The 22825-nt window shown below is 51.7% G+C and overlaps 1 protein-coding gene across 2 annotated transcripts in view; it reads right to left on the bottom strand.

The window, feature by feature from the left end:
* Positions 1 to 22825, bottom strand: part of LOC140400333 (organic solute transporter subunit alpha-like) — a 65147-nt gene that overhangs the window by 28710 nt on the left and 13612 nt on the right. For both annotated transcript variants that reach the window (XM_072489699.1, XM_072489700.1), the window contains exons 3-4: positions 6197 to 6270; positions 5952 to 6110 (exon numbers count right to left, since the gene is read on the bottom strand). In XM_072489699.1, the coding sequence (XP_072345800.1) occupies positions 5952 to 6110; positions 6197 to 6270 (233 nt within the window). The remainder of the gene's footprint in view (positions 1 to 5951; positions 6111 to 6196; positions 6271 to 22825) is intronic.

The following is a 22825-nucleotide window of genomic DNA, read 5'->3' as shown; positions in this document are numbered from 1 at the left end:
TCCCATGAACCAACCAACTGAGAAAAGGTTAAAAACAGGCTCTCGAGTGGGAATAGATCACGTGTGTTATGTTCTGGTGCTTGGCCGGATGGAATTAGTGCACTAGAGAATGTCTAGTTCGTGACTCGTTGAATGTTTATTGTTAAACAATAGCATGGGTCAGATAACAATAAGAAAACTATCAAAATATACTACTATATTACTATTAAATTATCTAAGAGCTACTACAAATGCAACTATCCCCTACGACAACTATCTCCAGACCACCAGAGGTAACAGTGTCATGTGGTTGTTCTTTTCTGCCACCTGCTGGTTAGAGGTCATATCTATTAATATTTACATGATTGCTTATGTATACCATCACATCCCCATTCCTTTGGAAATGAACAATATTTACAGACATTATTTAAATTTACTGCGCAATACATACGTTATGCATAATGCTTCAAGTGTTGACATGTTTAAAGTCCATCACAAATTCAATCTGTCTGATTTTTTGCTGTATCTTGTTGATCTTCTAAGCACTGGTTAAACTTGTGAGTTTAACTGGTTCTCAGCTGTTGTTGAAGATTGTTCCTGCTGTGTTTTTGTGTTTTGTACATTTTCAGCTTGTTCTGTTTCTGTATGCTGAGGTAGTGTTTATTCAGTTGTCCTGAGATTGCTTTATACATCATCCAGTGGTTCTTAATCAAGGGGTTGCTCAACCTTCAGCAAGGCTCTCCTGTTTTTTCTTAGAGCTTGCCCTTCATCCATGACGATGATGTATGACAGCGGACCTGATGGTTGTATTACCTTTGCACACTTCAACCATCCACCTCCATCAGGATCTTTTACCCCGACTGTGTCATTTGTTGCTAACGGTTGCAGACATCTTGTTGATCTATCATAATCAAGATCCTTTTTTGAAATGTTGCAGTCATCCTGTTGATCTATCATAATCTTGTTTTGAAATGTGAGCTTCTTCACAGGATTTGATTAGTTGGTTTCTGTGAAATATATGGTAAGGTAGTTCTGAGTTGTCGATTCATTAACAATTGTGAAGGTGATAACCCATTAATCAGTGGTGCCTCTCTATAGCCAAGTAACGCGCGATATGGATGTTCCTGACTGTCCATAGCTTTTTTGAGTAGCTACTTCACAATGTGAACACCCTTTTCAGCCTTCCCATTGGATTGGGGATAAAGAGGACTAGAAGTAATATGTCAAAAATCATAGCTCTGTGCAAATTCTGTCCTTTCATGACTGCTAAAAAATGGGCCATTGTTGCTCATGACAATTTGAGGTATTCCATGACGAGAAAAAATGTCTTTGGTATGTTTGATGACACATCTGGCTGATGAGTTGGCTAGTTGTACCACTTCTGGAAAGTTAGAGAAATAGTCGATCACTAACAGATATTCTTTTCCTGCCAGATAGAATAGATTCAGTCCCACTTTCTGCCATGGAATCGTTATTATTTTGCCCATTTGCATTGGTTTTTTTGTTGTTTGTCCTGAAATTTCTGACAAGGTTGCACAGTTTTCTTTCACAACCTAATGTCTTGATTGATGCCTGGTCAATATACCGTTTCTCTAGCTCTTCGTTTGCAATTTTCTATGCCTAAATGTTCCTCATGAATCTTCTGTAGAATCATGGATCTTAGATATTGTGGTATGACAATCTTGTTTTGCCTTAGCAAAAAACAATTGGCTGCACTTAGCTCTGCTGGAATGTTATAATATTTGGAACAGGATCCTTTTGGCCATCCCTCACTGAGATATTTTATGATCCTCTGTAACATTTCATCTTTGTTGGTTTCTTTGGTCAATTTTGATTTCGCATCAGACACTGGAAGAGTTTCTGTCACAAGATTCACGTGTACTTGCGCATCCTCATCCATGCATTGCTCTTCCATCATATCCATAGTACTGACCAAATTCCTTGGTGCATTGCTACTGATTTCCTTCGTAATGTACTTCTCATAGATCCCAGATCCCTTATTTCAACCAAACCACCTTTTAGTGTCGGCACCAACACTACTATTAATTTTACAGGCTGCAAATGGTGTAACACAATGATTACAGTGGTCAGTGGGTAATTTTGTGGATCTGACATCTGATTTACTGCAGGATTCATGGAATTGATCACATTCGGCTATATTATTGCTAGTACAGGTTTCTTCTATCATAATATTTGCTTGGCTGTGGTGTTCGTCCTGTTGTTGTAAACTAGATTTCTGCTCGTTTTTCTTTTCCTATGTTACAGGTTGCACCTTATCCTTCAGTTGCACCCTATTAGTAAGTGGCAAAACTCCAAATCCTTGAAATATTTCTGGAACGCTTTAAGGATTGAATCCATTGATGTACTTTGCGTGGTTACAGCACAATCAGCACTGTATACTCTTTTTACCAATTTGAGTGCTTCACCGGCTTCCAGCAATGATTCACGATCAGCCTCTATAATGGAAAACTTCACTTTATGCATTTTATTCTTTACACTGACCTCTAGTTCGCAAACTCCTAGAGTGTGAAATATTTTGCCGGTATAATCCTTCAAAAGTACCGTTTTATTCAAAACGTGCGGTTTAATTTTAATTTTTTTGCCTATCCGATAAACTTATAAGATTGGCCCTCACTCCCATGTCAAGTTTAACATTGACTAATGTTTTATTAATCATCAGAGGAACTGTCCAGTTATCTCTTTGAACAATTGTATTTGCATTGCTATACTGCAAATTTGCTTCAAAGACTTTTTAGCTTGCATCCCGTTATAATGCTTAAGATTCACTAGATATCACATCAATAAAAACTGTCTTCCAGATTGATGTCTTCAATCACGTTGATTGATTTTTGCAATTCCAATTTGTTTTGCAAAGTGATTTTTGCCTTTGCATTTAGAACACACTTTTCTGAATTCTGGACATTACCTTTGTAAATGCTTTTTGCTCAATGCTTGCACAAAATGGTGGTATTGGTTACTCGTTTAAAATGGCTGTCGCTGCTTGGACCACATTTTGCCTTAAAGTGTGTCAGAACACTAATGACATCGGCTGCATCTCCGATCTTCGCGCAAAAATTCTTTAAGTTTAGAGTGCTAATCTGCTCGAAGTGAACTCGCTGGCATGGCAAATGTTGATGACATCGTTGAGCTGGAATTTATTCTCCCTCAACTTTCTTTCACGAACTTTGTCATTACTAATCCCGAACACAACTTGATCGTGGATCATGGACACTTGCAAATTTGCAACGTTACATGTCTAAGCCTTTAACCTCAAATCTGTTAAGACGCTGTCAAACAATTCACCTGCCTGTTGAGTACGTGTGCAAAAACATACCGGTCAAACGTTTTTCTTTCGGTGTGGAGTGTCGATTGAATTTTTTCATAACCTCATTATTTCTATCAGCTTCTTTATCGAATGTGAAGTTATTAAAGATTTCTATCGCCTGTGAACCTGTGAGCAGCAACGCTATTCTCCATTCATCAGGCTGTGCCTGAAGACCTAGAGCTGCTACGTAAAGGGTGAATTGTTTCTAAAAGCGTGCCAATTCGCATCTACATTACCAGTGACTCGAAGCTGGTGTGGTGTCTTCAGACCTTCCATCGTTGACTTCGATAACTAGCTGTGCATGGAGATATATTGGGGCAGCACAGTAGCACAGTGGTTGGCACTGTGATTACACAGTGCCAGGGTTCCAGGTTCAATTCCCGGCTTGGGTCACTGTCTGCGCAGAGTCTGCACGTTCTCCCTTTGTCTACGTGGGTTTCCTCCGGATGCTCCGGTTTCCTCCCACAAGTCCCGAAAGACGTGCTGTTAGGTAATTTGGAAATTCTGAATTCTCCCTCTGTGTACCCGAACAGGTGCTGGAATGTGGCGACTAGGGCCTTTTCACAGTAACTTCATTGCAGTGTTAATTAAGCCTAGTTGTGACAATAAAGATTATTATTATTATATTCTCTCAGTGCTCTACGTGGTGAGTAATTTTTTTTTCTTTCTTCTTTGTTATCTTGGTCTCTGTTCTTTCTAGATCTTCAGAACCAGTCCTGGTACCATGTTAAATTCTGGTGCTTGGCAGGACTGAATTAGTGCACTAGAGAACGTCTAGTTCGTGACTAGTTGAATGTTTATTGTTAAACAATAACATGGATCAGATAACAATAAGAAAACTATCAAAATCTACTAACTACTTTATTACTATTATTGAATTATCTAAGAGCTACTACAAATGTGACTATCCACTACGACGATTATCTCCAGACTCCCCGAGGTAACAGTGTCACGTGATTGTTTTTTACTGCCACCTGCTGGTTGGAGGTCATATCTATTAATATTTACATGATTGCATATGCATATCGTCACAACGTGGGACAGGAAAGAGTTTTTCAAAGAGGTCCATGTCATCTTCAGATGGAGGAAAACTGGGTGAGGGACCTTCCTGGCTCCTCGGTTAGTTTAAGAAGAAAGAGAACAAAGGCGAAGACTGCAAACAGAGCAGTCAAGAGAATGCTGTCCCCAGCTTCATCTGTCTAACTGCCTTCTAGTATCAGTAAACCATCTCTGTCTATCATGCGTCATACATTTTCCGAGACTATTTAGTTTTTCCAGTGAACGTACCTTATACATCCAATTAAGGATGACAGGTGCCCCCTCAGGCTGGAGAACTATTACGAAGCCTTTCAGCAATGACACATTGGGCAACCTCACAGTCCGAGGTTAGAGCTGACAAGGCAGGGAGTGTGAAGGGATATAGAGAGAGAGACGGATACCTCCATATTGAGACACCTGAACACTTTTTAAGAATATTAAAATAGATAGAGGCCACAGCTGCGAGGTGGTTGGCTGCAGGGAGGGTTTAAAAAGGCCCTCTGGAGTGCTTGCCCTAGGTCTGCCACCAGGTGGCATCGTCCTCACATAGGCCCTGTTGCAGATAATGCACAGGGCCTGGCTGCTGAATGGAAAATTCCAGTTGGTTTGAGGGTGTGGCCTTAATGACCTTTATTGGTTGTCGGCTGCTTATGGGCAGGTAGCTGTTGCGTCCCGGCCAACATTTTCAAAACTGTCTCAGAGGCACAATAAACCTGCAGACTGACATACAGAGGGAGATTTTGAGCCTGCCCCCAATGGGCTTTCAAATCTAGCCTGTGGTCTTCCAGATTAAACAGAGCACTCTTAGGCTGATGTAAATGTTCGCATGACATTACTTCAAAAAGGAGCGCAGCTTTTCCAGTATCTTATGTACCCCTCAATCCACGGTGTAGAGCAGATACATCTGGTCACCATCTCATTGCTGTTTAGCGAGTTTGCTGCCATTTTTCTACACTGTAACAGTAATCCCTCTGTGCGCTATTTTAAAGAAGGCGCTCACTTTTTTAAAAATGTAAATAAATAATGCACAAAGCAACATAATGCATGTTATGATTAATATCACAAAACATAATTTCAACCCAAAGGAGGTTGCCCCACTGAGCCATGTGCCCATTTTCTTCCAAGAGTTTTAATGGTATGAAAACTTGAAGAAAACTGAGAAAAGTGAATAAAAATGCTTGCATTTGGATTATTTACCTGCAATAGAAAAAATTCAGACAGTTTATGACTGAACCTTATGATACAATCAATATCTTGAAATCACTTTGATAACCCATTCTTCTTCACAATAATTGTGTCACAGAATGAAGAGGAAGGTGTTATTATGTTTCTACCCCCATTTTATTTGTTGGGGACTGGTGTCACTGTGAGCATCAATAAACTGCTCAATACAGCTGATGAAATGGTAGATTTCATGGAGTTGTACTCCCAGTGTGGAAATTTATTACCAGCGGTTCAGCCAAATTGCTAGTAAATACTGCTAATGGAAAATTCCAGGAGTGAAAATTTGTAAAATCTACCCTCTGGAGTGCATATGTAATCCTTATTAGAGAATATTGAAGGCATTTATCAGATGAAAAATAAAACAATCGTAAAGAAGCTTGTTTACCTGTTTATCCTGACCTTTGGAAGACACGTGCAGCAACAGCAACAAGGTCCCACATTTAGTGCAGCATCCACATACTGCAGTTTATCAATGGCTTCAGTTACGCCGCCAAGGTAACTTATAGTAAGGTGGAAGAAACCAAACAAAGCTATACATGCATAGCTATAAAACGGAAAAGAAAAGTCAGATTAGGCACCAAAACTGCGTCCACCACTCATTCACCAAAGTACTTTTCCAATTATACTTACACAGCTGCCACAAAATCCACCAAAGTTCCAGCTCGTGGAACAAACATCCCCACTTGGTAGACAATGGTAGTTACCTAAGTAAAAGAGAACATGAGCTTTTGCTGAAGGTTGGTCATTTACAGTTCCAAAACATGTGAACCACACTTAAATTGCACCTTGCTGTAATGAAAATATCAATCCAAACGCAATACCGTTTTCCATGATATGAGTGACTTTTACACTGAGAGATCTTCAAAGGATAAGAATGTACAAGTGCTTTAAATATTAAAAATAGATATCAACAGGGATGGAGTTTTTAAAATGTATTTGATCCCAATTTAGTTAGTTAATCTCAGCCAGGGAGACAATTGGCCTTCAATGCTCATGGTCTCCAAGCACTCCTTATAATTATCCAGTGAACCCTGTTGGAAAGTGTATTTGTGTGAATTTTAATTGACTGAATACTGGATCGAAACCTGCTGGAATAATAACGGCACATGTTAAGGCGCACACCATTATTAATGAACAAATTGACCAGCATGTTCAGGGGATTGAGACATAGGTCCTGAGCTGTGAGTCAACGAATTTGCCAGTTGCATTCTGCCACTCCATCCTTTATGTTGCATTAATAGCATTTTGACTACATTTTTATAAGAACTTGCTGGATTTGCATATTTGTTCATTAAACTCACCCGAGAAAATTAGAACTGGAAATAAGCAGCGTACATTCTGTAACGATATGTATATTGACTGGGATGTAAAGAGATAACAAGTTAATGATAATGCTTATTACCACGAGAGGAAACCACAGAACAGTCATATATATCATGTGACTTCTGGGATTCTGGGAGTCACGAGTTAGGAGAGAGCTGGATAAGATAGTGAGGCATGAGAGACAGAGAGAGCGGTTGTACTTGTGAAAGTCTGCTAGTTAGAGATAGCATAGTTTAATAGAGAACCTTTCTACTTTAGGAATGTGATCGAATCTTAGTAGTGCAATAAATTTATAGTTTTGTTTGTTAACAAAGCATTGTGTTCCTTATTCAACACTACGCATCCGAGCCATCCAGGTAAAGCAGAATAGAGAAGACAACACATACCTTTTTAACGATGTGAGAATGACAATTAACCTCTCTGGCTTAGTAAGGGAACAATTTAAATTATTCACGCAATCCTACATATGATTAATTGGGTTTTTCAGGCAGTGGGCTTTGATGCCCCGATCTGCACCATGTATCCACCCCAAAAGGAGCAGTAATCCACAGGAACATTCGACTCTCACTGGTTAGGCTCACATGTACAGCGCAGTCACTTGGGCAAGGTGTTAACACCATTGGAACTGTACCCAACCAAAGAATCAATTTTAACCCATGGGTTTGAGGTGGGAAGGGGGCTGAGCAAATCTGAATGCACGTGCCCTAAGTCTCAGGACCATCGGACCCAGGCTCCAAATGGCCAATTTCTTTCCTAAACAGGAGAGAAGAGGGCACAGCGAGACTACCAGCAGACAAGGATCGAGTAGTTATTTTCTTTCACTTTCACGGAGTACCTCTTCGTCCTTCCCACCGATCTGCCGAACTGCTACTGCTGAGCAGGAAAGCCACAGCAGCTCCCAACCCAGGCTGCAGTTAAAATGTTATCAGGGTCCCATTGACTGCAAAGGACCAAATTAACACTCATCAATGTGCCCTGTCTGCCAGGCAACCCATCTGCCACATAAACAAATGGGGTTAAAACCAGCTGCCAGGGGACGGTGTTGGGGAAGCGCATGTGGTATTTCTCCCAACAATCCTTTATACCATTTTTTTCTTAATGTGCCAGTATATTGTTATTTGCCTTCAATAAAATTAATTTAAACACTCAAGGAACAGTTTTTTAAAAAAATGCCCAAGAATTTAAAGCCAGAAGATATTAAATGCTAAACTCACCCCTGCCAAGATGGCTACAGCTAAGATGGCTGCCGGCTCCCCCACGCTTCTAACAACCAAAACTCTGTGCAAAATTCTGGTCACTGAGCTCAACATATCCCGATTAAATTTAGCTCTGGAGCTGAAAAACCCATTGGAAGAATTGTTGGGTCCTATTCGGTCCTCCCTTTATTTGTTTAGCTGTTGACTCTCACACCGGCATCCTTACCAACTTCAAGACGACCCTTTCAGACCATAGCAACAGGATCAGTATACTGGAGCCCAGGCTGACAGCAGGTCTGACATCCTCCGTGGAGAGAGAGGGGAGCTAACGTTTCGAGCCTGGGTGACTCTTTATCAAAGCTGACAAGAGGGTGGGATTCTCCGGTCTCCGACGGCAAAATCGTGTTCGGCGATTGGCCGGAAAATCCCCATTGGCCCCAAAATCGGGGGTGGCACCGCTTTTGTGATGCTCCGCACCCTCCAAAACGGCATATCCTATGGATGGCCTCGATGTCACTTGAGGCCGTTCCCCGATGCTCCACCTCCCGATGGGCCGAGTTCCCGACGGTGTGGGTCACTCATGCTATTTTTTTTCGGGAACCTGACGTGGTGGCTGCGGAGTGAGTCCAGCGCTGCCACAGTCTGGGGGGAGCCGATTAGCAAGCAGGGGGGGCTTTAGCGGAGGCGGGGGGCATTGGTGGGGGGTGGTCCGGGGGTGGCGAGCCTGGCCAGAATTGGGCACTATTTGGCAGGCCAGGTCCGCAGGCGGTCAGCGCCATGTTGCACGTCACAGCCGCTGCAGGCCGCCGCCGGGCGCATGCGTGGCCGTATCCGCAGCTATAGCCGGGGGCTGTACACTGCGTGCCTGCATCCCCCCCACCAAACGAAGGATCGGTGGAGGTTTTGCGCCGTTTTTTCTGGCGTAAAATGGTACTGTTCCCACGCCGGCATCAGCACATAGTCTCATAATTGAAGAATCCAGCCCAGAGTCTTTGACAAAACTTTGACAAAGAGTCATCCAGACTCAAAACATTAGCTCCCTTCTCTCTACAGATGCTGTCAGACCTGCAGAGATAGTCCAGTATTCTCTGTTTTTGTTTCAGAGTCCAGCACGCGCAGTAATTTGCTTTTATTAACTAAGTTTGTGTTTTTGTTTTGGGTATCATGTGTTTGAATATCTGTACAGGCCTTTTAATATGCTCAAAATTAGGGACATGTTCGAGTGCTCGTTTACACTAGAGCTCTTACTACGCAGTTAGAACAAGCAACTTTCCAATGGCATATTATATAACAGAGATTATATGTCAGGGGTATGTCCCATTAACAAAGTTAGTTAGTCAACGGATGTCATAAAAGACGGGATACCTGCTGTTCGTCCTGTTTATAATGGTGAGCTTAGGATTTGATTCATGGTTTTATTAGTTAAAGGTTATTATCACACTGTTTGTTTTTTGTTCTAGAGGTTTGGGAGTGTGATTATTGTTCTGGGGATGGAGTGGGGTGGGAGGGATTTTCTGCATTGACAGTAATCAAAGATCTTTTTGCATTTGGCCATTTTAATTTTGTAATGGATCCTCTTGGTTTTGCTTTCTTTTCCATTCAATATACTGACCCTTTAAATAAAGTCTTCCAAGACATGTAACTAGGTCAGGTGGTCAGGGTTGTACAGGTCTCTCAATAAGATTAGTCACATGGAATGTTAGGGGGTTAGATGACTGTGGTGAACCACCGTATTAGGTGATGTAAGGTAGGACCTGCACTACAGGTTCGCCGGTAGCTCCTGCCGGCTGGCTCCGCCTACGGAGAACTGTATAAATATGCATGACCTCCAGTGCCCTGCCATTTCGCCAGCTGCAGCAGGAGGCCACGCATCTGACTGTAATAAAGCCACAGTTGTACCCAACTTTAGTCTTTGTGCAATTGATTGCGCATCAAGTTATTACAGTCAGATTTTCCACAGAATGGAGATCAGAATTAAGCCCGATCGCCTGCAGCTGGATCCGCATTCACCCAACGCCAAAAAAGAGTTTACTCACTGGCTAGCATGTTTTGAGGCCTACATCAACGCTGCGAACCCCGCGCCAACGGAGGCTCAGAAGATAAACGTCCTGTACTCCAGACTGAGCTCCAGCGTGTTCCCGTTGATCCAAGACGCCACGAATTACACAAAAGCAATGGAACTCCTTAAGGAACACTACGCACAGAAGGCGAACGCGCTCTTCGCCTGGCATGCACTCGCCACCCGCTCGCAACTACCTGGTGAGTCCATCGAAGACTTCTGGCGGGCCCTAATTCCACTCGTCCAGGACTGTGACTGTCCGGCCGTTACGGCCGCCGAACACGCAAATCTCCTCATGCGCGATGCCTTCGTGACGGGGATTGCGTCGGACCGCATCCCACTCTTCTACTCCTTCCTACCCCTCCTGGACCCCGCCGACGACCTCCTCAGCTGGGGCCCTGCCTTCCCAATACGTCTGCTCTGCACGCCGATCCACGTACCCTGGGGGTACCCGCTGCTACTTCTGCGGTCAGCAGAAGCACCCCCGCCAACACTGCCCGGCCCGCACTGCAGTTTGTAAAGCCTGCAGTAAAAAGGGCCACTCGCGGCGGTGTGCCAGGCCCGCGCAGTCGCTGCGATCACACACACTATCGCCCCCTCCCCCACGCCAGACGCACAATGGGAGCTGCCATCTTCTCCTCCCGGGTTCATGTGCGACCAATGGCGCCGCCATCTTGTCCCCCTTTGGCCACGTGCGCCCCATGGGTGCCGCCATCTTGTCCCGACCCCGCATGTGCGCACCATGGGCGCCGCCATCTTGTCCCCCACAGGGTCTCCGGACATCCCGACATCGGAACCGCACACGCTCCGCACCCAAAGCAGCCGACGGCTACCCGCAGCATGCTTCGATGATGCTGGACCAATCTCGCCCGCACAACCTGGCCACCGCATTGACGACGGTGAAAATCAACGGCCAGGCGACCTCGTGCCTGCTGGACTCCGGGAGCACCGAAAGCTTTTTGTTCACCCAGATCCGGTAAGGCGCTGTTCCCTCGCGGTCCACCCTGCCAATCAAAGGATCTCCCTAGCCTCTGCATCCGATTCCGTCCTTATCCGAGGCTTTTGTACAGTCACCTTCACGGTCCAGAGCGTAGAATTTAGTAATTTCCGCCTCTATGTCCTTCCTAATCTTTGCGCTGCACTCCTGTTGGGCCTGGACTTCCAGTGCAACCTCCAGAGCCTCACCCTCAAATTTGGCGGGACCTTGCCCCCACTTACCGTTTGCGGCCTCACGACCCTCAAGGTCGATCCTCCCTCCCTATTTGCCAAGCTAACTGCGGATTGCAAGCCCGTTGCCACTAGGAGCAGACGGTACAGCACCCAGGACAAGACCTTCATCAGGTCCGAAGTCCAGCGGCTGCTTAAGGAGGGTATTATCGAGGCCAGCAACAGCCCCTGGAGAGCCCAAGTAGTAGTGGTTAAAACTGGGGAGAAACACAGGATGGCCGTGGACTACAGCCAGACCATCAATCGGTACACCCAGCTCGACGCATACCCCCTCCCACGCATATCTGATATGGTCAATCAGATTGCGCAGTACCGGGTCTTCTCAACAATTGACCTGAAATCCGCCTACCACCAGCTCCCCATCCGGAAGTCGGACCGGCCATACACCGCCTTCGAGATGGACGGTCGCCTCTACAACTTCCTTAGGGTCCCTTTCGGCATCACAAATGGGGTCTCGGTCTTCCAAAGAGAGATGGACCGAATGGTCGACCAGTACGGTTTGCGGGCCACCTTTCCGTACTTAGATAATCACCATCTGCGGCCATGACCAGCAGGACCACGATGCCAACCTCGATAAATTCCTCCGCACTGCCACTCTTCTCAACCTGACCTATAACAAAGAGAAGTGTGTGTTCAGCACAACCCGGTTAGCCATTCTCGGCTATATAGTCTTCTTGGGCCCGACCCCGACTGCATGCGCCTCCTCATGGAACTTCCCCTCCCCCACTGCCCCAAGGCCCTCAAACGCGGCCTGGGGTTCTTTTCCTACTACGCTCAGTGGGTCCCAAACTATGCGGACAAGGCCCGCCCACTCATTCAGTCCACCCAATTCCCCCTCGCAGCCGAGGAACAACACGCTTTCGCCCGCATCAGAGCAGACATCGCCAAGGCCGGGATGTGCGCAGTGGACGAGTCACTGCCTTTCCAAGTAGAAAGCGACGCTTCAGACGTCGCCCTTGCCGCCACTCTAAACCAGGCAGGTAGACCCGTGGCATTCTTTTCCCGCACCCTTCATGCCTCTGAAATTCGACACTCATCCGTTGAAAAGGAGGCCCAAGCTATCGTTGAAGCTGTGCGGCACTGGACGCATTACCTGGCCGGTAAGAGATTCACTCTCCTCACTGACCAATGGTCGGTTGCCTTCATGTTCAATAACACACAGCGGGGCAAGATCAAAAAATGATAAAATCTTGCGGTGGAGAATCGAGCTCTCCACCTATAATTACGAGATCTTGTATCGCCCCGGTAAACTCAACGAGCCACCAGACGCCCTCTCCTGTGGTACATGTGCCAGCGCACAAGTGGACCAACTCCGGGAGGCCCTACACGACAGCCTTTGTCACTGGGGGTCACTCGATTGTACCATCTGGTCAAAGCTCGCAATCTGCCCTACTCCGTCGAGGAAGTAAGGACAGTCACCAGGGACTGACAGGTCTGTGCGGAGTGCAAGCCGCACTTCTACCGGCCAGACCGTGCGCGCCTGGTGAAGGCTTCCCGCCCCTTTGAACGCCTCAGCGTGGATTTCAAAGGGCCCCTCCCCTCCACCGACCATAACACCTACATTCTCAGTGTGGTCGACGAGTACTCCAGATTCCCCTTCGCCATCCCATGCCCCGATATGACGTCTGCCACCATCATCAAGGCCCTCAGCACCATCTTCGCTCTGTTCGGTTTCCCCACCTACATCCACCGTGACAGGGGATCCTCATTCATGAGCGATGAGCTGCATCAGTTCCTGCTCAGCAGGGGTATAGCCTCCAGCAGGACGACCAGCTACAACCCCCGGGGAAACGGGCAAATAGAACGGGAGAATGGGACGTTTTGGAGGGCCGTCCAGCTGGCCCTATGGTCCAGGAACCTCCCAGCCTCTCGCTGGCAAGAGGTCCTCCTTGACGCTCTACACTCCATCCGGTCACTATTGTGCACCGCCACTAATAACACACCCCATGAACGGATTTTTACCTACCCCAGGAAGTCCACATCTGGGGTGTCACTCCCGACTTGGCTCGCAGCTCCAGGACCGGTCCTTCTCCGTAGGCACGTCCGACTCCACAAGGCGGATCCCTTGGTGGACAGGGTTCATCTGCTTAGCGCCAACCCTCAATATGCCTACGTTGAGTTCCCCGACGGCCGCCAAGATAGTGTCTCACTCAGGGACCTGGCACCGTCAGGTTCCACCCCAACACACACCCCCACCCATGCGCCCCCCCTCCTACCGCGCCGCCAATATTGACCCCAACAGACCACACCACGCCCCTCCCCTTTTCCTCACAAGAGGACGAAGAGGACATTAGCACGCTCCCAGAGTTCCCCGATGACTGGCCAACATCAGCACCGCCACCACCGCCATCGGTGCCACCTCCACCACCGACTTCGCCGCCACCGTTACGCCGCTCCCAACGAAACACCAAAGCACCGGATCGGCTGAACCATTGACGGACTCCGGACCGTCAACATGGACTTTTCTTTTTCCTACCACTGTAGATAATTGCACTAATTGTATATAGTTTATCGTCAGCCCCGCCGGACTCATTTTTAACAGGGGGTGAATGTGGTGAACAACTGTAATAGGAGATGTAAGGTAGGACCTGCACTACAGGTTCGCCGGTAGCTCCTGCCGGCTGGCTCCGCCCACGGAGAACTGTATAAATATGCCTGACCTCCAGTGCCCTTCCATTTCGCCAGCTGCAGCAGGAGGCCACGAATCTGACTGTAATAAAGCCACAGTTGTATCCAACTTTAGTCTTTGTGCAATTGATCATGCATCTGTGACTCAGTAAAATGTTCCAAAGTCTTTTTGCATCTCAAGGGCATTAATACTGTGTGGTAAACCACTGTGTTCTGATATTAGAGGTTGTACGATAGAACCTGCACTACAGGTTCACCTGTGGCCCCTGCATGCTAGCTCCGCCCAGGAGGCGGGTTATAAATATGCGTGGTCTCCAGCTCGCAGCCATTGCGCCAGCTGCTGTGGGAGGCCACACATCTGATACTAATAAAGCCTCAGTTTTGATTCAACTTCGTCTCCAGTCAAATTGATCGTGCCTCAATATAGCAGTATCATATTCAGAAGATGGACCTCCGGGTTAATCCAGATCGCCTGCAGCTGGATCCACTCTCAAGCGACTCCAGAAAGGGCTTCCAGCACTGGCTAGCTTGTTTTGAAGCGTATATCAACGCAGCGCCGACCCCTGTTCCAGAGGCTCAGAAGATCCAAATATTGTACTCCAGACTTAGCTCCAAAGTCTTCCCGCTGATCCAGGATGCGCACAATTACGCTGATGCCATGACTCGACTCAAAGAAAATTCTGAACAGAAGACAAACACGCTCTTCGCCAGACACACGCTCGCAACGCGTACAAAACTACCTGGTGAGGCAATCGAGGACTTCTGGAGGGCCCTGATCCCACTAGTGCGGGACTGTGACTGTCAGGACATTACAGCTAAGGAGCACTCAGATCTCCTTATGCGGGGGACGTTTTTGTGACTGGGATTGGGTCTGATGTTATCAGGCAGCAGCTCCTAGAAGGGGCCACGCGCGACGTCGCAGAGACTAAAACACTAGCGCTCTCCATGACGGTCGCCCTGCGCAATGTCCAGTCCTATGCCCCCAACCGCATGCCCCACTCCTCCTATGCTTAATGGGCCCCACATGCAGCTGCCCCAGCGGTGGCGCTATCCACCCAATACGCCTGTGCTACGCGCCGGCCAGTGATCTCCGGGGGGCCCCGATGCTATTTTTGCGGCCAGCAAAAACACCCCCGCCAACGCTGCCTGGCTCGCGCTGCCCTTTGTAAGGCCTGCGGGAAGAAGGGCCACTACGCAGCAGTGTGGCATGCCCGCTCAGCGGCCGCGGTCACCCCCCCCCCCCCCCCCGGTCACGGACAATGGCCGCCACCATCCTCCTTTCCTCCCCAGGCCATGTGTGACCAATGGGCGCCGCCATCTTCTCCCCTGCACAACATGTGCGTTCCATGGGCGCCGCCATTTTGTAATCCCCAGGATCTCCGGGCGCCGTCATCTTGACCACCCGCAGCACATGGACACCAACGGCGTTCCAGGACCTCAACTTAACGGCCGCCTCACTACCCGCGATCAATCACGGCTCGCCTCCATGGCAATCGACCAGTCCTGACCACATAATCTGACCAACGCATCCACCAGCATGAAAGTCAATGGCCATGTGACCTCCTGCCTACTGGACTCTGGGAGCACCGAGAGCTTTGTACACCCAAATACGGTAAGGCGCTGCTCCCATAAGGTACATCCTACCAATCAAAGTATCTCCCTGGCCTCCGGATCCCATCGGGTAGCGATCCGGGGGTACTGCACGGTCACGCCCACAGTCCAAGGCGTAGAGTTCCACGGATTTCGCCTCTACGTCCTCCCTAACCTCTGCGCTGCACTTATCCTCGGCCTGTACTTCCAGTGCAACCTCCAGAGCCTGACCCTTAAATTCGGCGGACCCTTACCACCCCTCACTGTGTGCAGCCTCGCAACCCTAAAGTTCGATCCTCCTTTCCTCTTTGCCAATCTAACTCCAGATTGCAAACCCGTCGCCACCAGGAGCAGATGGTACAGCACCCAGGATAAGGCCTTCATCAGGTCCGAGGTCCAGCGGTTGCTTCGGGAAGGCGTCATCGAGGCCAGCAACAGCCTCTGGAGAGCTCAAGTGGTAGTGGTTAAGTCTGGAGAGAAAAACCGAATGGTCGTGGGCTACAGCCAGACCATCAACAGGTACACGCAGCTCAACGCGTACCCCCTCCCACACATATCTGACATGGTTAACCAGATTGCACAGTACCGGGTCTTCTCAACGGTGGACCTGAAATCCGCTTACCACCAGCTCCCTATCCATAAATCGGACTGGCCATACACCGCCTTTGAGGCAGACGGCCGTCTATATCACTTCCTCAGGGTCCCCTTCGGCGTCACCAACGGGGTTTCGGTCTTCCAAAGGAGATGGGCTGAATGGTCGACCGGTACGGTTTGCGGGCCACGTTTCCGTACCTAGACAATGTGACCATCTGCGGCCATGACCAGCAGGACCACAACGCTAACCTCGCTAAATTTCTCCGCACCGCCACTCTCCTCAACCTCATGTATAACAAGGAGTTCCGCACAAACCGCTTAGCCATCCTTAGCTACATGGTCCAGAACGGAGTTCTGGGGCCCGATCCCGACCGCATTCGCCCCCTCATGGAGCTCCATCTCCCCCACTGCCCCCTGCCCCAAGGCCCTCAAACTTTGTCTGGGGTTCTTCTCATATTACGCGCAGTGGGTCCCAAACTATGCGGACAAGGCCCGCCCACTCACACATTCCACTCATTTCCCCCTGACGGCCAAGGCCCAACAGGCTTTCGCCCGGATCAGAGCTGATATTGCCAAAGCTGGAATGCACGCTGTAGACGAAACACTTCCTTTCCAAGTAGAAAGCGACGCATCGGACGTCGCCGTTGCCGCCACCCTCAACCAGGGAGGCAGGCCCGTGGCATTCTTTTCCCGCACCCTCCATGCCTCTGAAATTCGGCACTCATCCGTCGAAAAGGAGGCCCAGGCTATCGTTGTGGCTGTGCGACATTGGAGGCATTACCTGGCCGGCAGGAGATTCACTCTCCTCACTGACCAACGGTCGGTAGCCTCCGTGTTCAACACCACGCAGCGAGGCAAGATCAAAAATGATAAAATCTTGCGGTGGGGAATCGAGCTCTCCACCTATAATTACGAGATTAAGTCTCGCCCTGGCAAACTCAACGAGCCCCCAGACGCCCTATCAAGAGGTACATGAGCCAGCGCACAAGTAGACCGACTCCGGACCCTGCACGACAGCCTTTGTCACCCAGGGGTCACTCGGTTGTACCATTTCATTCAGGCACAAAATTTGCCCTACTCCGTCGAGGAAATAAGGACAATCACCAAGGACTGCCAGGTCTGTGCGGAGTGCAAGCCGCACTTCTACCGGCCGGACCGCGCGCGCCTGGTGAAGGCCTCCCGCCCATTTGAACGCCTCAGCGTGGATTTCAAAGGTCCCCTCCCCTCCTCCGATCGACACACATATTTCCTCAGTGTGATCGATGAAGACTCCCGGTTTCCCTTCGCCATCCCATGCCCCGACATGACATCTGCCACCGTCATTAAAGCCCTTAATTCTATCTTCACTCTGTTCGGCTTCCCCGCCTACATCCACAGTGTCAGGGGATCCTCATTCATGAGTGATGAGCTACGTCAGTTCCTGCTCTGCAGGGGTATCGCCTCCAGTAGAACGACGAGCTACAACCCCCGGGGAAACGGACAGGTAGAAAGGGAGAATGGGACGGTATGGAGGGACGTCCAGCTGGCCCTGCGGTCCAGAAATCTCCCGGCCTCCCGCTGGCAAGAGGTCCTCCCTACATTCCATTCGCTCATTACTCTGCACTGCCACTAATAGTAGACCACATGAACGTCTTTTTGCCTTCCCCAGGAAGTCCACATCCGGGGTATCGCTCCCAACTTGGCTTACAGCTCCGGGAACCGTGCTTCTCCGTAAACATGTGCGGCTCCACAAGGCTGATCCGTTGGTGGAAAGGGTGCACCTGCTCCACGCATACCCACAGTACGCCTACGTGGCGTTCCCCGACGGCCACCAGGATACCGTTTCCCTCAGGGACCTGGCACCAGCAGGTTCCACCCCCTCACCACCCTCGTCGCCCCCGGTGCCACCCTCCCCTCCCCCGCCACCCCCATCACCCCCCATAGGACCGTCCGTCCACCCCCTGCCACTCCCATTGGTGAAGAGGGTTTCGGCACGCTCCCAGAGTCAACTTCAACCACAACAGCGCCAACATCGTCGTCACCACTTCGTTGATCTCAAAGAACCACCAAGCCATCGGACCGGCTGAACCTCTGACCGGCCCGCCGGATGACCAGAGACATTTTTTTTGTTACTCTGTAAATATTAAAATTTCTAATTGTATATAGTTATCCACCACCCCCACGGGCCCAATTTTAACAGGGGGTGAATGTGGTAAACCACTGTGTTCTGATATTAGAGGTTGTACAGTAGAACCTGCACTACAGGTTCACCTGTGGCCCCTGCATGCTAGCTCCGCCCAGGAGGCGGGTTATAAATATGCGTGGCCTCCAGCTCGCAGCCATTTCGCCAGCTGCTGTGGGAGGCCACACATCTGATACTAATAAAGCCTCAGTTTGGATTCAACGTCGTCTCCAGTCAAATTGATCGTGCCTCTCACTGATGTTGCATTCCTTCAAGAAAGGCATCTTGGCGTTTGAGATCACACCAGATTATGTAACGCATGGGTTGGCCAGGTGCTTCACTCCAGCTTTAACAGCACAGCTGAGGGATGGCAATTTTGATTAACAAAAGAATACAATTCTCCCCCTTGGATGTAGGGCACGATCTTTGCAAAAGGGAACAAAATCCCCTAGTGAGGGCGTTTAGCCGCGTGCCAAGAGCACATGACTATTCAACGCTATTTACTGCTGACCTCTCTGATATTAATTTGGCCTTTGCTTCATTTTATCGTAACTTCTATAAATCTGGGGCGTCATTCTCCGACCCCCCAGAGGGTCGGAGAATGGCCGTTGGCCGCCGTGAATCCCGCCCCGCCGGTTGCCGAAGTCTCCGAAGGGAGAAAAGTCAGCGGGGCGTTAATGTCGCCGCTGCCGCGGAGAATGTCACGGGTCTGCGCAAGGCAGCCGATTTTTGGCCTGCCGATATTCTCCCTTCCGTATGGGCCGAAGTCCCATCGACGTGATGACCGTTCACGTCGACGTAAATTAAACCTCCTTTTCATCGGCGTGACCCTGTGCTCCAGGTTCACGCCGACCAGCGTGCAGGTGAGTGACGGCCTGGGGGGTTGGCTCTGGGCAGGCGATGGTGTGGCCGCAGTCTGAATGCGTGAGGAGAGGTGTCTCGGGTTGTGTGTGTGTGTGTGCGGCGGGGGGGGTTAGAGTAGGCTGGGCTCCGGGGGAGTGCCGGGAGGGGGGTGCCGGGGAGGGGGATGGGGGGTCCGTGCTCGGGTGGAGGTTGGGGGGGGTACGTGCCGGGGTGGAGGTTGGGGGGGGGTCCGTGCCGGGGAGGGGGATGGGGGGGTCCGTGCTGGGGAGGGGGATGGGGGGGTCCGTGCCAGGGTGGAGGTTGGGGGGGGTCCGTGCCGGGGAGGGGGATGGGGGGGGGTCCGTGCTGGGGAGGGCGATGGGGAGGTCCGTGCCGGGGTGGAGGTTGGGGGGGGGGTCCGTGCCGGGGAGGGGGATGGGGGGGGGGTCCGTGCTGGGGAGGGGGATGGGGGGGTCCGTGCCGGGATGGAGGTTGGGGGGGGGGTCCGTGCTGGGGAGGGGGATGGGGGGGGGTCCGTGCTGGGGAGGGGTATGGGGGGGTCCGTGCCGGGGTGGAGGTTGGGGGGGGTCCGTGCCGGGGTGGAGGTTGGGTGGGGGGTCCGTGCCGGGGAGGGGGATGGGAGGGCAAGTGAGTTGGTCCACCTGGCCAGGTGCCAGCCTCCAACAGTTGGACCCATGCGGTCCATGCCACCTGGCTGGGGGAGGAGGGGATATGGGCAATGATGACATGTCGTCGTTCCCCTCCCCCCACCAGGCCGTCATGTTTTCAGATCATCCAGCGATGTTGGCCGCCGTGGCGGCAGCCGTTAATGTCTATGTTGCCGTGGATGAGGAGGAGGAGGAGGAGGAGGAGCGTGCCAGAGAGGCGGCGCAGGCTGCTGCAGAGGGGCAGGCGGCAGCCGCCCAGGCTGGAGGGACACCTGACCGACAGGACGAGGAGGGGGAGGAGGACGTCGCGACCCCACGGCAATGGAGGCACCCGAGGGCGCCCCGTGTGTACCGGCCCAGGCAGTCATACCAGGACCTCACGGACCGGGAATGCAGGTGGAGGTTGGGGGGGGGGTCCGTGCCGGGGAGGGGGATGGGGGGGGGTCCGTGCTGGGGAGGGGGATGGGGGGGTCCGTGCCGGGATGGAGGTTGGGGGGGGGTCCGTGCTGGGGAGGGGGATGGGGGGGGGGGTCCGTGCTGGGGAGGGGGATGGGGGGGTCCGTGCCGGGGTGGAGGTTGGGGGGGGTCCGTGCCGGGGTGGAGGTTGGGTGGGGGGGTCCGTGCCGGGGAGGGGGATGGGAGGGCAAGTGAGTTGGTCCACCTGGCCAGGTGCCAGCCTCCAACAGTTGGACCCATGCGGTCCATGCCACCTGGCTGGGGGGAGGAGGGGATATGGGCAATGATGACATGTCGTTGTTCCCCTCCCCCCACCAGGCCGTCATGTTTTCAGATCATCCAGCGATGTTGGCCGCCGTGGCGGCAGCCGTTAATGTCTATGTTGCCGTGGATGAGGAGGAGGAGGAGGAGGAGGAGGAGGAGGAGCGTGCCAGAGAGGCGGCGCAGGCTGCTGCAGAGGGGCAGGCGGCAGCCGCCCAGGCTGGAGGGACACCTGACCGACAGGACGAGGAGGGGGAGGAGGACGTCGCGGCCCCACGGCAACGGAGGCACCCGAGGGCGCCCCGTGTGTACCGGCCCAGGCAGTCATACCAGGACCTCACGGACCGGGAATGCAGGAGGAGACTCCGGATGAGCCGGGAAACCATGGCACACATCTGCCACCTGCTGGCACACCTGTCACCGCGTGGCACTGGCGGGGGACACCCTCTCCCCGTGTCCGTCAAGGTTACGGTGGCCCTGAACTTTTATGCAACGGGGTCATTCCAGGCACCGAGTGGGGACCTGTCCGGCATATCGCAGACATCGGTGCACCGGTGCATCCGGGCAGTGACAGATGCCCTATATGCCATGGCGCACCGCTACATCCGCTTCCCCGTGGACCGGGCCAGCCAAGATGCCCGGGCGGTGGGCTTCTCTGCCGTGGCCGGGTTCCCCATGGTCCAGGGCGCGATCGATGGGATGCACGTCGCCGTGCGGCCACCTGCAGATAACAGGGCCGTGTTCACTAATAGGAAGGGGACCTATTCGATGAACGTACAGGTGGTCTGCGACCACCGCATGATGATCCTGCACGTCTGCGCCCGTCACCCAGGCAGTGTACACGACTCATTCGTGTTGTCGCGGTCATCCATCCCCGGCATGTACGAGTGACGCCATCCCCGGCTGAGGGGCTGGTTGCTGGGCGACAGGGGCTACCCATTGCGATCGTGGCTGATGACGCCTATACGGAGGCCACGCAATGAGGCGGAGAACCGCTACAATGATGCCCATGTAGCGACAAGGGGAGTGATAGAGAGGTGCTTTGGCGTGCTGAAGATGCGTTTCAGGTGCCTGGACCTCTCTGGGGGCGTCCTCCAGTATCGGTCAGATAGGGTCGGCCGCATCATTGTGGTGTGCTGCGTCCTGCACAACATAGCCCAACAGAGGGGCGATGTGCCGCAGGCAGAGGAGGGCGGAGTGGAGGAGCAGCAGGAAGAGGCGCAGTCCTCCCCAGATGAGGGGGATGGGGGTAATGGTCAGGGCAGACGGGGTAGACACAGGCGGGTGGCTGTCCACCGTTACCGGCTGGCCCAGCGGGCACGGGACAGACTGATAGACGCCCGCTTCACTGACTAGATGGGCGTGGGAATCGGGTAGTATGGCCACAGACCGCACACCATGGCAACAGCCGACCACCCACACCCCCCACCTATCCACCCACCCAGCACCCTCACCCCCTTCCCCAACCCCACCCACTCCACCCGCATGCACACCACCCCCCCCCATTGCCGATCCACCTGTGGCACAACGGGCCGGGCTCACACAGTTGCGGGTGGACGCGTGTCTATCGCAGGCCATGGAGGATGATGACAACCCGCCCTGCGGTGAGCTCCTGGCTCTACATCGTTGGACTATGTCTGACCCATGGCCACAGTACCACCATCCACCTGGACCATCCCTGCATGCGGCTGTGACACTGCAGCGCACGGTCCCGTCCTCTGCCCGGGGGATGTTGATGGCGGCCCAGGGGGAAGGGGGCAGACTCACCTGGGGCTGAGGTAAGACCACCCCTCACACACACACTTGCGCTCAACGTACATGACACCCCCGCACACTTTGGACAGAGCACAAAGGCAGCTTCTGTAGGTGTAACATTGACTTTAATAACCAAAGGAGTTCATGCACGTGCCCTAGCCCCTAAAACTCATCTGTGCCCTGCAACCGTGCCAACTTACTCAGTGTCTAATTGTTTGGCCTTATGGGCCCTTTGACTACGTCTACGTGGTTCCCCAGATGGTACAGCAGAACTGGAGGTGGACTCCTGTGATTCCTGCCTTCTGACACTGGATCCCTTTGGCGGCCGTTTCCTGGGGCGTCCTGGCCTAGATGGGCCAGGCTGCGGCCCGGGCGACTGGGATGGCGAGCTGCCAGCCTGTCCTGCCCGTTGCCCACCCGATGTACCTGGGACGGAAGGGGGGGAGTCCGAGGTGTCGCGGTGTACCGGGACCTCCCCTACAGAGGGAGCCGGGACGG

This window comes from Scyliorhinus torazame, chromosome 2 (assembly GCF_047496885.1).
Source record: "Scyliorhinus torazame isolate Kashiwa2021f chromosome 2, sScyTor2.1, whole genome shotgun sequence".
Taxonomy (NCBI): Eukaryota; Metazoa; Chordata; class Chondrichthyes; order Carcharhiniformes; family Scyliorhinidae; genus Scyliorhinus; species Scyliorhinus torazame.
Note: the sequence above shows the minus strand (reverse complement) of the source record. Positions and strands in the feature narration are given on the sequence as shown.